Source organism: Vipera ursinii, assembly GCF_947247035.1.
Source record: "Vipera ursinii genome assembly, chromosome: 5".
Lineage (NCBI taxonomy): Eukaryota > Metazoa > Chordata > Lepidosauria > Squamata > Viperidae > Vipera > Vipera ursinii.
The window spans coordinates 87,718-101,882 of NC_139518.1; the positions used below are offsets into that span (position 1 = coordinate 87,718).

The following is a 14,165-nucleotide window of genomic DNA, read 5'->3' on the forward strand; positions in this document are numbered from 1 at the left end:
TCCCAAAATGAAGAAGGAACTATAACAGGAACAAAGGCAACAACCCAAGATACAGGCAGTCCTTCACTTACAACCGTTCGTTTAGTGACCATTCAAAGTTACAGTAGCACTGGAAAAAAGTAACTTATAACTGTTTTTCACACTCATGACTGTTGTATGACACCCATGGTCATGTGAACAAAATTCATTGCCGAGTGACTTGTTTTCATGCTGCTTGCCGAGTGTCCCGCCAGGGTCACGTGACCCCCTTGTGTGACTTTCTGACAAGAAGAGTCAATGGGGTCCGGTAGCGCTGCCGCGTCGAATGGCGGCGTTCTGAAGCCGCCCGATCCTGGGAAGCGTCAAAACGCCCGGAGGAAGCGAAAATCAGCTGTTCCCTGGCGCCGGAGCTTCTCCCTCGGGAGAAGAGGGAGAGGCGAGCCTGCCTGGGTAGAGGTAGAGCTCCCCTGCGATTCTCCCAAGTAGTTTGGGGGATAACAGGGTGAGCCCCCTCGGAGCCCAGGCTTTCTCCGCTCTCAGGACGTCTCCGCTCCAAAAGGAGTGGAACAAGACGCAACAACTGCACCTGCTGCTTAGAGGGGATTGTGAGTATTTTGTTCCTTTGAAAAGCAGGCAGAGCAAAGCAGGAAGATCTGAATTTTCAAATTGGATTTTAACTTTAACTCAGTTTCATTATCTTCTTCAAGTTTCAAGTTTGAAATGGAGTAAAAATGGCGCTGGAATGTTTCTCTCCTGTGTGAAGTGACTGTGTTTGAAAATTGTTATATTTTGCTACAAAGCAAGAGATACAATTTGCAACTGAATTTATCCAGTATCGGATTTTGCTTATTTGAAAGCCTGTTCCCTTTTCTTCTTATTGAAGGCTAAGAACTTTGAGAGAATTGTTATTTTTTCTTTCCTTTTTTTTTCCTTCTGAACTTTGATTCTGCTGGGTGAAAGAGGAAATCGAAACCTAAGAGATGGCTGCGAGACGTGGGGGAGGGCCTCCGCTTTCTAAGAATGTTATTTCCTCACCTATACCACAAGCTGCAGGGCAGACCTCGATGAAACCTACAGTACAACCACCCTCTCCTCCACCTCCTGCATTTACACTGACAGACATTCAGCAAGTTGTGATGCAGTCTACACAAGTTTTGCAGCAAGAAATACAGAAAACAAGGGAAGAATTTGTTAATCAAAACAACCAGATTAGGGAAGATATAGTGCTTGCACTCCAGGGTTTAGCTGCACATATAGAACGCCTGGATGTTCGTGTGGACTCAATTATGGAGTATGTGGAGAATTTGGAAAATAAAATTATTGATGCTGAACAGAAGATTGATAGAGCAGAGGCCAAGATTGACAGAACAGAAGACGAGCTTACTCTATCAGAATACAAGAACATGGAGTTTGCTTTGTGTATCAGAGGCCTCAAAGAGAATCCTAAATAAGATTTGGAATGGGAAAAAGCACGAGCAGTGGCTCCTGTTTTGAAATGTGAACCTGAAGAACTACTTAAGGAAATGGATAAGACATTTAGGGTTAACTCCTGGATTGCCAGGCAAAAAAGTCTACCTAGAGTCGTAGTGATTTATTTTTCCATGAGATCAACCAGAAATTCTATTATCCAGGCTTTTTATCGGGAAAAATTTCAGATTGCAGGCCAAGATATTATGATTTTAAAAGAGGTACCTTCAAAAATTCTTAGAAAGAGGAAAGACTTTGCCTTTTTGTCTGATGAGCTTAAGAAGCGACAAATTCAGTTCAGATGGGAAATACCTATTGGAATTGTGGTAAATTATGCAGGGACCAGATACAGATTGGATACAATTTTAAAAGCAAAAGATTTCTATACTAAGGTCCTGAAAGCAGGTTTACCACCATCTCCCCGAATTAAAAGAACAGAAGCAAGACAAGATGATAAACAATTGAGTGAAGGGGCAATGTCATTGCCTCTCAAAAGGAGATGCAGAAGGCGGAGGCCATGGAGCAGATTTGGCATTAAAAAAAAGATCCAAAAGAACAGAGGATGACAAGAGCTGCATATAAGTGTATGGGAAAAGAACAAAAACAAAAGCCTGTAACTGGTCCAGCTACACAAGATGCGGCTGTTTCAGAGCCTGTGGGAGGAGCACGTCCTAAGAGAGCAACAGCTGATCTTCAGGCCTTGTTCCAAAGGCTCATGGTCACCAGAGATGGTGAAGTTCCTGACATGGAATGTTAATGGGTTAAATTCACCACAGAAAAGAAAGAAAGTATTTTTTTATCTGAAACAACATAAAAATGACATTGTTTGCTTACAAGAGACACATATTGCATTAAAAGATCAAAAATATCTGATTAATTCCTGATTGGGAACACATTTTGCATCTTTTGTTCCGGACAAGAAGGCTGGAGTGGTTATTTACTTAAGAAAAGACTGTTCGGCAAGATTGATTGAATTGGATAAACAAGGGAGATATGTTAGTATTGAATTAATACTACAAGGAAAGAAAGTTCTTCTTATTGGATTATATGCTCCAAATCAACAACAGCAAAAAAAATTTAAATTTCTACATCAGAGACTAATTGAACTGGATTACAAATCTGTTATTATGATGGGGGACTGGAATGGGGTTTTGGTGCCATCTGAAGACAAGAAGGGATCTTCTAAAAACTTTTTTAATTCAAAATTACCTAAAGCTTTTTTTGATTTGAAGGAAGATCTGGAACTAAGAGATGTATGGCAGGAGAGGAACATGAGAGACAGAGATTTTACTTTTTTTCCGGATAGACATAAATCTTTCTCCAGGATTGACTTTATTTTGATTACTACTGATCTTTCTTCTTCGGTTAAGAACGTTAAGATTTTTCCTAGGACAATGTCTGACCATAGTCCTGTTTGGTTGGAGTTCTTCGCTGAAGATGCTAGTAGGAGATTCTGGAGGCTGAATGAGAATTTATTTACAAATGACTTGTTTTTGCAGAAATGTAGAGAACATATGAAAGAATTTTTTTGTCACAAATATGCATAAAGGTACCTCGATGGAAATGGTTTGGGATGCTAGTAAAGCCTATATGAGAAGGGTTTTGATTTATATGAATAATGCTTATAGGCGTAAGCAAATGCAAAAACGTTTAGATATTGAGGAAGAGATTAAAACTAAGGAGAAAAAGCTCATTTTGAATCCATTGGATAATAATTTAAGGATCTCAATACATTTATTGAAAGAACAATTTAATATGCTACTGGCTGATCAAGTAGCAACTAATTTGCGCTATGCCAAACACAATACTTTTTGCAACGCCAATAAGCCTGGTAGATGGTTGGCTTATCAATTAAGGAAAAAACAGAAATCACGTACTATAGATAAAATAGAATATAAAGGCAAAGAAGTCTACCAACAAAATTTGATTAAGAGGAGTTTTTTTAGATTTTTACTCAAAATTATATTCTAAAGAAAATATACAAGCTTTAGATATAGACAAGTATTTACAGGGAGCTCATTTTCCAAGACTTTCACAAGAACAACAACTTGAGATGAACTGCCCAATTACATCAGAAGAAATTTCTTTAGTTATTAAACAGTTGAAACTGGGCAAGGCTTCGGGAACGGATGGATTAACAGCAATTTACTATAAAAAGTTGTTGCCTGAAATGATTGAACCCTTAAAGATTTTGTTTAATGAAATTCAGACTGGAGGTGTAGTTCCTCCATCATGGAGGACAGCTTTTGTATCGTTGATTCCAAAGGAGGATCAAGACCTTACTCAACCTAAAAATTATAGACCTATATTGCTTTTAAATACAGATTATAAGATTTTTGCTAAAGTATTGGCCAATAGATTAATGCAAGTTTTGAAACAAATGATTCATAGTGATCAATTGGGATTTATATCTGGGAGGTATATGAAATATAATGTAAGACAAATTGTTAACCTGCTTGAATACTTGGATAACAACAAAGTCCCCGCAGCATTGATATTTTTGGATGCAGAGAAAGCCTTTGACCAATTGAATTGGCAATTTTTATTAAGAGTTGTTGAGGAGATGGATTTTGGAGAAGGTTTTCTACATGCTATTAAAGTTATATATCAACAACAAACTGCACAAATTATAGTTAACGGGGGATTAACAGAGACCTTTAAAATTGAAAAAGGTACAAGACAGGGTTGCCCCCTATCACCATTATTGTTTGTTTTAACATTAGAGATTTTATTAATCAAAATTCGAGAGTCCTCTATGATAAAGGGAATTAAAATAAAACAGAATGATTATAGATTGAGAGCTTTTGCTGATGACTTGGTTGTGACAGTATCCCAACCATTACAGTCGGTTATAGATTTGATGGAAATTATAACTCAGTATGGTAAGGTTTCTGGGTTTAAGGTGAATAGCAATAAGACCAAGATATTATCTAAGAACTTATCTATGAGTGAAAGGGATATGTTATCAAAATTAACAGGTTTTGAAATAGTGAAGAAGGTTAAATATTTAGGAGTATATATTGCAGCCTCAAATGTAAAATTATGTAGAATAATTATGAAACACTATGGTCGAAGGTACAAGGGGACTTAAATAATTGGAAAAAATTACAATTATCATTACTGGGAAGAATTGCAGTTGTTAAAATGAATGTTCTACCAAAGTTTCTCTTTTTGTTTCAAATGATACCTATATTGAAAAAGGATGCCAACCTTGATCAATGGCAGAAGGGTATTAACAAATTTATTTGGGCGGGGAAAAAACCAAGAGTTAAATTTAAGATTTTACAAGATGCTAGGGAAAGAGGGGAACTCAAGGCGCCGAATTTGAAATTGTATTATGATGCGGTTGCCTTGACGTGGGTTAGAGATTGGCTTAATTTAACTAATAAGAGAATACTTCATCTTGAGGGATGGGATTTGGTATATGGATAAAACAGAAAAATAAGCAAAATCCGATACTGGATAAAGTCAGTTGCAAATTGTGTCTCTTGCTTTATAGTAAAATATAACAATTTTCAAACACAGTCACTTCACACAGGAGAGAAACATTCCAGCGCCATTTTTACTCCATTTCAAACTTGAAACTTGAAGAAGATAATGAAACTGAGTTAAAGTTAAAATCCAATTTGAAAATTCAGATCTTCCTGCTTTGCTTTGCCTGCTTTTCCAGTGGCGTAGTGTGGGGGGTGCAGGGGGGGCCGGCCGCACCGGGCGCAACATCTGGGGGGGGCGCGCTCGCACTCGCAGCTCTCTGCCCCTGCCTGGCTCACTCACTCTCTCTCACTGCAGTGCTGGCTGTGCGAATCCGATCCGAGCCGCCGGGTCGCCTCCCACTGTGGAGGGGGGGTGCCAGGCGTGCGGTGCGGTGCAGAGAGAGAGCGAGGGACTATCTGGGGGAGGGACAGTGCAGCGGCCGCCCAGCGGGTTAGGGGGCGCAAATTACTTGCCTTGCCCCGGGTGCTGACAACCCACGCTACGCCACTGTGCTTTTCAAAGGAACAAAATACTCACAATCCCCTCTAAGCAGCAGGTGCAGTTGTCGCGTCTTGTTCCACTCCTTTTGGAGCGAAGACGTCCTGAGAGCGAAGAAAGCCTGGGCTCCTAGGGGGCTCACCCTGTTATCCCCCAAACTACTTGGGAGAATCGCAGGGGAGCTCTACCTCTACCCAGGCAGGCTCGCCTCTCCCTCTTCTCCTGAGGGAGAAGCTCCAGCGCCAGGGAACAGCTGATTTTCGCTGCCTCCGGGCGTTTTGACGCTTCCCAGGATCGGGCGGCTTCAGAACGCCGCCATTCAGCGCGGCAGCGCTACCGGAAGTCTCCTTAAATCCCATATTCTTCTTTTAAATCCTATATTCTTAGAAGTGCTTTATTGCGTGTCTGGAAAAAGTATTATTATAAGTTAAATTATAAAATACCGATTTGGGGGATTCCTGGACACGCGATAGAGGGCGTATCTATGGGAGTGAGTATGGATATGGTTTCTTATAAGGAACTACTTAGATTGCAAGGGACTGATTGGCAACTTAAATAATTAGAGGAGTTAAGACAAGAAAACATAAGTTACTCTTGGTTTCAATATACCCAATTGAAAGTTAGGTGGAAGTCAGATCAAAAGGTTGGCATCACAATTACAGATCAAAATTTATTAAAACAAATTAGAGATTTAAATTGTGCACATATAAAGAGGATATATAATGCTTTAATTGAATTGGATTCGGAAACGGAACTGGTTAAAGACTGTATGATAAAGTGGTCACAAAATATTCAGGAACCAATTTCGTTGGACACTTGGGAGATAATTTGGGTTAAAGGTAAGGGTAAAGGTTCCCCCGCACATGCGTGCTAGTCATTTCCGACTCTAGGGGGCGGTGCTCATCTCCGTTTCAAAGCCGAAGAGCCAGCGCTTGTCCGAGGACGTCTCCGTGGTCATGTGGCCGGCATGACTAGATGCCAAAGGCACACGGAACGCTGTTACCTTCCCACCGTAGTGGTCCCTATTTTTCTACTTGCATTTTTACGTGCTTTTGAACTGCTAGGTTGGCAGAAGCTGGGACGAGTAACAGGCGCTCACTCTGCTACGCGGCACTCGGGATTCGACCCGCCAAACTGCCGACCTTCCGATCGACAAGTTCAGCGTCCTAACCCACTGAGCCACCGCGTCCCTTTAATTTGGGTTAGAAATGTTAAATTTACTCAGGCTCAAAATTTAAGAGAAAATTTTTATAAAATGTTTTATAGATGGCATCTGGATCCCAAGAAGTTGTCTAACATGTATCCTAATTTACAGTCTAAATGTTGGAGATGTGGTAGTTTAGAAGCTACCTATTTTCACATGTGGTGGACTTGTAGAAATATAAAAGCTTTTTGGATCAAAATTTGGTGGAACATTCAAAAGATTTTTAAGAGAAAGATAAAGTTTTCTCCGCAATTGTTTTTACTGGGTATTGTGGTAGATTGTGATGTTAAAGAAACTAACTTGATGTTGAACATGATAACGGCAGCACGGTTACTGGTGGGACAATATTGGAAGAAGGATAGTTTGCCCACTATAGAAGAATGGGTGTTTAAAGTTTCGAATCTTGCAGAAATGTCTAAGATTTCTGCTTATTTGAAAGATCATTCACAGGAAAGATATATTTCAGTTTGGAGGAGATGGATAAATTATATTCAGAACAAATATGGGACTAAAAAGTTCCATTTAGCTTATGAGTAGATTTTAGTGGGATATTGTTATTGGTACTTTGTAGTTATGTTAAAGGGGAGTTAAAGCACATTATGAATTTGGTTAATTGTATATTATGCATACTTTTTATTTAGAATATGATTATTGTAACTATAATCCTGTATTTAGCTCTGGGAAGTGGGGGGGGAAGTGGGTGGGTTTGGGGTGGGAGGGATTTGGGGATATATTGTAAAATTTTGTTTTTGTAAAACTCTTTAATAAAAAAAAAGTCAATGGGGAAGCCAGATTTGCTTAACAACCATGTTACTAACTTAACAACTGCAGTGATTCATTTAACGACTGTGGCAAAAATGGTTGTAAAATTCACTGAACAAATGTCTCACTTAGCAACAGAAATTTTGGGCCTAACTGCACTTGTAAGTTGAAAACTACCTCTACAATATGAAACACACCAGAACAAACTAAAAACATTATTCACTGAAATGAGAAATGCACAATTCTCCATTGTGTGCCTGTTGTGCCCTGTTCCTAGACTGAGAGACCCTTCTCACAGTCACTCATGCCCTGGTCACCTCCTGGCTGGCCTACTGTAATGCACTCTGCATGGGGCTGCCTTGAAGACTGTTCAGAAATTTCAGCTGATACAAAATGCAGGGACATAAGCAGTTATGTGTGTTTCTGATAGAACACACCTCTGCTTTGTGAGTTGCACTGGTTCCCAGTTTATTTCCAGATCCAATTCACAGTGCTGATGTTAATCTTCACAGCCTCAGATGGCAGGGAACCGATTATGTGAGGCAGCACCGCTCCCATCACATCTGTCCATCCCACCAGACCCAGCAGAGGGCAGGATCTCTGGGTTCCGTGTAACCTTTGGCTGACCCCAGGGGGCGTGGGGGTCTGCTGGGGTGCCTCCCTTGTGGAATACCCCCATGCCAGCTGAGCCGAAGTTGGCTCTGTTTGGTCTGACCTTCCGAAGGTCCCTCAAGATCCACCTGTGCCATCAAGCCTGGGCACCTCGGAGCAGGGGGACTGGTGAGTTATTATCAACATCTCTTCACCCACTACTTGCCTTAACTTTGTTTTTAAGCTTTTAATGCATTTATTGTTTTAAGGTTGTTGTACGCCACTCAAGAATCCCTTGCTATGTGAGATGGGCAGCTAGAGGCCTTGGATACATACATCACCCGGTGATTGTCCCCAGCAGTTTGGCTTCAGGCAGCCTTGACCCAGGCGCTCAGCTCAGCTATGCTGGCCAGGCAGCTTGCTGTGGGCTTGTTTCAAAGGCTTGCTTCCTTTGGTTGATGTCAGTCTGGCTTCGACTAACTCTACTCAAATACTTATTTCACTCATTAAAATGCAAATCAAGTTATAACTTTATTGAAATGCGTTTTTCTGGATTTTTTTTGTTCTTATTCTGTCTCTCACTTTTAAAATAAACCTACCATTATCATTATAGACTGATCGTTTTTGTGTCAGTGGGAAAACGTACAAAATCAGCAGGGGATCAAATAATTTTTCCCTCACTGTAGAACCCACTCTATAGCAGGGGTGTCAAACTCAATTTTATTGAGGACCGCATCAGTATTGTGGTTGCCCTCGGGGGGGCCAGGTGGCTATGGCCAGGGTGGGTGCAGCCTACTGGGTGGGCGTGGCTGGAGTGCGTATGGCCTACTGGGTGGGCGTGGCCAGCTCTACATCATTGGCATCAAGGGTGCCTATGGGGGCCTGGGCAGGAGTGGGACAGATCTGGGGGTCTCTGGCAGAAGGAGGGTCTCTGGGCCAGGGCCAAGGAAGCGGGGGCTGTTCTGTTTCCAGGATGGCTTCGGGGGCCACATGAAACCATTTCGCCCCCGGGCCTTGTGTTTGACATGTCTGCTCTATAGTACTCCCACACATACAACCCAAAATATGGATTCAGCATGGAGACGACACCTTTGTCATATTGAAAAAGGACAAACTATAGAAAACACAGGAGAACTACCAACATCATCTTCCAAGGAATAAAATTCACAAGGGATGAAGAAAACAACTCCAGGCTAGTGATGGCAAATTAGAAACACACATCAACACACATCATCCGTGAAACTACCTACAGCCACCTCTTTTACACCAGGATAAACTCTACTAGTTGCTCCTGGCAGGTTTCATCTTTATTTCCAGAGTTCTGTCTGAAAACCCAATTCTTAATCTTTTCTCTGTGATGTAACAGCAATACACTCTGCAATTCACAGAGTTTAGTAGCTCTTTTTCTGAAGAACTGATAAGGGCTGTTTATAGTTTTATTTATCTATCAAATTTGTATGCCGCCCATGGCGCCAAAGGTGACTCTAGGCCAGGGGTTTTCAAACTTGGCCCTTTTATGATTTGTGGACTTCAACTCCCGGAATTCCTCAGCCAGGCATGCCTGGCTGAGGAATTCTGGGAGTTGAAGTCCACAAGTCATAAAAGGGCCAAGTTTGAAGACCCCTGCTGTAGGTGGCTTACAGACATTGAATAAAATGAAAAATAAAACATTAAAACAATAAATAAAGGCCAATCCATTGGGTTGAGCCAGTTTCCCAGGTAGCCTGGATCCCTGCCATGCAGGGCTTAACACCTTGAGCTGGACCCAGAAGCACAGGGGAAGCCTGAGGGAAGCTGAAGGGAAGGAAGCTGCACCAACTTGGCTTCAGAAGCATTTGAACTCTGGCCTCGATAAAGGGAAACCGCTGGAGACAGGTCTCCCCTTGCCTGGGCGTGGGGTGGGACACCAGGGTGCGCTGCTCTGGGTTCAGAAGCCCATATGGGACAGGAACCTGGCAAACACATAACAGCAAAACTTGCTTATAAATCAATCTTCTATTCTCAAAACTAGATGTGAAAATTATGTATTTTGTGGAGCGTTTTTAAGAAAAACAGTTCTCACGCTTAGATTTTAGTTAAGGAAAGTTTAATACATGTATATATGTGTGTGTATATATATATATATATAGTTTCATTATAACAAAATAAGCAATTATTATGAGTAAAATATTCATTAAAATCTGGCTAACAATATATTTATATTTTTAGATATTGAGAATTTATAACCATTATAATTGCCTTTATAATATTTTCAAAGCAAAATCCATAATTCTTAAGCAAAGTCCAAGGTATTTAAGCACCTAAAATTTAAAAATGCAGTTATCTATTATGATCTGAAGACATTCCAAATAGTTTTGTAGGATCTAGTTTAAAAACAGGAGGACATTTCACCCTGTAAGAGCAACAAGAAAAATAATAATGAAGCTATAAAGATTTTCTTATGAAATTATGAAAATTAGTTTTTCCTTTTCAAATAATGCCATTTAAGAATACATTAGCTTTGATTTTGAAAAAGGTTTTTATTAAACTAAGAGAAAAAATATATATTTGTGGCAGAAACTGTGAAACTATAATTTGAACCCAAATCTCTTGAAGGAAATCATGCTAGCAAATTCAAACGTGCAAAACTGCTCACAATTTACATTAAGACCACTTTTCTTTCATCTTATTACAAAATCGTTAAAAGGCTGCATAAAAAGCTTTGTTTTCTCAAAGTCTCTGAAGGATACTTTCCCTTAAACATTAAGGAATTTTAACCACATTATTCTCCATTTCTATCCACAGGAGTGGAAAGAGTCTCCTGATTCTCGAGAAAAGAGCCCTCGAAGAAGCAGCTTGCAAAACGCTGAAACCAAAGAGAGGCTTTGTACGTCGCAGGGGAGCCCTGAGGAGCGAGTGCCGGCAGGCAGGCAGGCAGGCAGGCAGGCAGCGGCAGAGGAGGAGGCAGAGAAGGCCGACCCCTGGAGTTGGGGGACCCTCAGAGCTTCTCCTTGGCCAGCACCCAAATGACAGGGCTGGAGTGATCCTCAATGACTTGCTTGACATGATTGTAAATCTCTTCCAATGTGTCGCCTTGCACAATGGCTGTAGGGACACAAGCAAGACAGCTGCTGAGGACCCCATTCTGCTCTTTCCCTTGCTTCTGCAGAGTTCTTGCAGTCCCCCCCCCCATTCTGGTCCTCCCCCCACTCTGTTGCGAGGCTTGGTCCGCCTCGATTCTCTGTGGTTCAGTTGCTTCCCGTAAAGATGCTCAGAAAGTGGGAGTGGGGTGGGGTCTATTTAGGACCTTCTCCTTCCAGATCCCTAGATGACTGCTGGGGAGCCCTGGGCCGAATCCCCCCAAAGATGGCGGGTGCAAAACCACACACTGCAAATGGGGAGCAGCCAGCCCCCCACCTCCACTGACTGGGCCTTCCATGGACAGAGCCAAGCTCGGGAGCATCTCTCGCACTCGGGAACCAGAGGAGAGCCTGGTGCAGACTCCAGAGGCCAGGCACCACGGAGGCCGGCTCCAGGGCCACATAGACAACCGATTCCTCCCATCGTCCCCAAGACAGGGAACGTTCCGGCTGCTCCTGGGCCATTTCAGATGCCCCCCCATACCCGACAGCCAAAAGAAGGGAGCAGCGACAGCGTTGGGGACACACGTGGAACGGAGGAAGAGGCCCCCCACCTGTGAAATGTTCTGTAAATTCTTGCTCCAGCTTCATGGCCCGTTCAAAGGTTTTTCGAGCTTGCTCATCTGTTAATCGTTTATTCATTTCCCTGAATTTGCAGATATTTCAAACTTATTAGCGTTATCAACAAAACAGATTTACCAGATTTAGTTAAACACACGCAGGAAGGTCGGAGGGGGGCGAGGCTAGACAGGGTTTCCCTTGGTTAGGGGGGTGGGGAATGGGGTGGGTGGCGGTGGGGGTTTTCCTCCAATCTCGACTTCCCCGAGTTGCCCTCCCTCCCCACTTTAATAACTTTGTGGAACTATGTCATAGGCATGAGGAGCATAAGGGAAAACGGAGGGAGTCGCCTTTTCAGCTCAGGGGAGGAGGGCAGGGAAGAGGGCAGCCAGCCAGCCAGCCAGGACTCTGTTCCCTCGGAAGACTCCGGGGTGTGTGTGTGTGTGTGTCCCAAAAGAGCCCCAGCAGCAGCCAGAGGGGCAGAAAGGGGCAAGCACTCACATGATGTTCTCCACGGACTTGGGCTTGACGAAGATGGAGACCGGGTGCAGCTGGGTGCTCTGGAGCCTCTTGATGGCGTTCCCAGAGACGTCAAGGATGCAGTGCTTGCCCTGGCAGGGACAGAGAAGCTGCCTGAGGGGCCGCTCAGCGCCACCTGCCGCAGGGCCTCGACGCAGGGTGGGGGAGAAGCACCTTTACCTTCTCGGCCACCTCCCTCACGGACCGGACGCTCGTCCCGTAGAGGTGGTGGTTGTACTGGCCGGCTTCAATGAATCGGTGATCCTGGATGTCTTTCTCCATTTGTTCTCGCGACATCACAAAGTGGTAATCTCGCCCATCCACCTCGTAATCTCGTTTCGGCCGGGTCGTATCTTTGGAGAGAGAGAGCGAGGGGGAGGGGAGGAAGCAGAGGCTGAGCGGACATCCACTGGCAACGAGGTCTTCTACTGATGCTGCAAAGCAGCCGGACACGAGGCCCAGCGAGGAGAGATGTGCGCATAACACACGTCTGGTCCCAGAAGCACGGCTGACAGAAGGGTGTGTGTGTGTGTGTGTGTGTGTGTGTGTGTGTAGGTAGGATGATCCTTCACAATCATCATGACTCTGGTGGGACAGCCAGAGGCCCTTCAGAAAGATAAGACAACTTTTATTGTCCTTGTTACTATGAACACACTGGGCCACATTAAAAATAAAATTCTGTTGCCTGCTCTCAAGAGAAAGTATATATGCACATATACACATGCTATATACATATATCTATACCCATATACGTTTATACATACACACACACACACAAATCATTCTCCATTTTGAATATATAGCGGAAAGAGGAAACTTGAGAGTTCACAAGGTTGATGTCGTAAGGAACAAAACTGCGACTGAATCTGGATGTTCTGCTTCGGGTACCACGGAGCCCCCTCCTCCCAGAAGGGAACAAGGAAAACAGGTCGCGAAGAGGATGTGTAGCATCCCAGACAATCCTGCTCAGGCATTGCTTATATGCCATATCCCGGATAGAAGGGAGGGAACTGCCAATGATCTTTTCTGCCGTCCTCACCACTCTCTGCACTGCCTTCCCGTCTGAAGCAGGGATGCTTCCAAACTTGAGAGTAATTCAGTGTGACAGGATGCTCTCGATTGTCCCTCTGTAGAAAGTGGTGAGGACGGGGGAAGGAAGAGGTGCTTTTCCCATGCGACTCAGAAGATGCAGGCGCTGCTGTGCCTGCTTTACCAGTGTCTCACTGTTGAGCAACCAAGCTAGACTGCTCCTTAGCTGCACACCCAGAAACGAGGTGTGTGGCTGTGCCTGCCTTTTCTGAAATCAACAATGATCTCTTTAGTTTTTTCTATATTTAAAATGAGGCTGTTTTTGTTACGCCAGTTCACCAAACCCTCTACTTCTTTTCAGTAAGCACTCTCATTGTCATCTTGCCCACTAATGTTGTTATCATTCACATACTTCACAATATGTTTGGTGGCAAACCTGGCACAACAGTCATGGGTCAAAAGGGTGAACAACAGCAGACTTAGGACACAGCCCTGAGGAGAAGCTATGCTCAAGAAAATGGTGTTAGAAATATTACACATACTGGGACCTGTCAGTAAGAAAATCAAGAATCCACAAAGGAGTGTTGAATCCTAAAAGGCCCAGTTTGTCTACTACTACATGCTGAGGAATGATTGTATTGAATACCAAACTGAAGTTGACAAACAACATTCACACATGAGTGTTTCTTTCCTCTAAGTGTGCCAAGCTCAGATGGAGAACAGAAGAAATAGCATCCCCTGTAGAGCAATTTGGACGGTAAGCGAACTGAAGCAAGTGAAATGCCAGAGGGGGGCTGGATACAATAATGTCCTTCATCAGCCTCTCAAAACCTTTCGTAACGATGGCTGAAGTGCAACTGGACGGTAGTCACCGAGACTCGTAACTGCAGACATTTTTAGCAATGGCAAAATAATGGCCGTCTTAAAACACAATGGGACCACTGCCTGCTGCAGTGAAAGACTGA

General features: G+C 43.2%; 1 protein-coding gene across 18 annotated transcripts in view; it reads right to left on the reverse strand.

Annotated features, from left to right (window-relative positions):
• Positions 1-10,050: 10,050 nt before the first annotated feature.
• DLG1 (discs large MAGUK scaffold protein 1) overlaps positions 10,051-14,165 on the reverse strand; it is a 75,293-nt gene continuing 71,178 nt past the window's right edge. For 16 of the 18 annotated variants that reach the window (XM_083363890.1, XM_083363889.1, XM_083363887.1 and 13 more), the window contains 4 exons: positions 12,352-12,524; positions 12,154-12,263; positions 11,649-11,740; positions 10,051-11,059 (listed from right to left, as the gene is read on the reverse strand). In XM_083363890.1, coding sequence (XP_083220016.1) covers positions 10,953-11,059; positions 11,649-11,740; positions 12,154-12,263; positions 12,352-12,524 — 482 coding nt within the window. In that variant the 3' untranslated portion in view covers positions 10,051-10,952. Of the gene's footprint in view, positions 11,060-11,648; positions 11,741-12,153; positions 12,264-12,351; positions 12,525-14,165 lie in introns of those variants that run through there. The other 2 variants (XR_014492673.1, XR_014492674.1) reach the window with 1 other exon arrangement.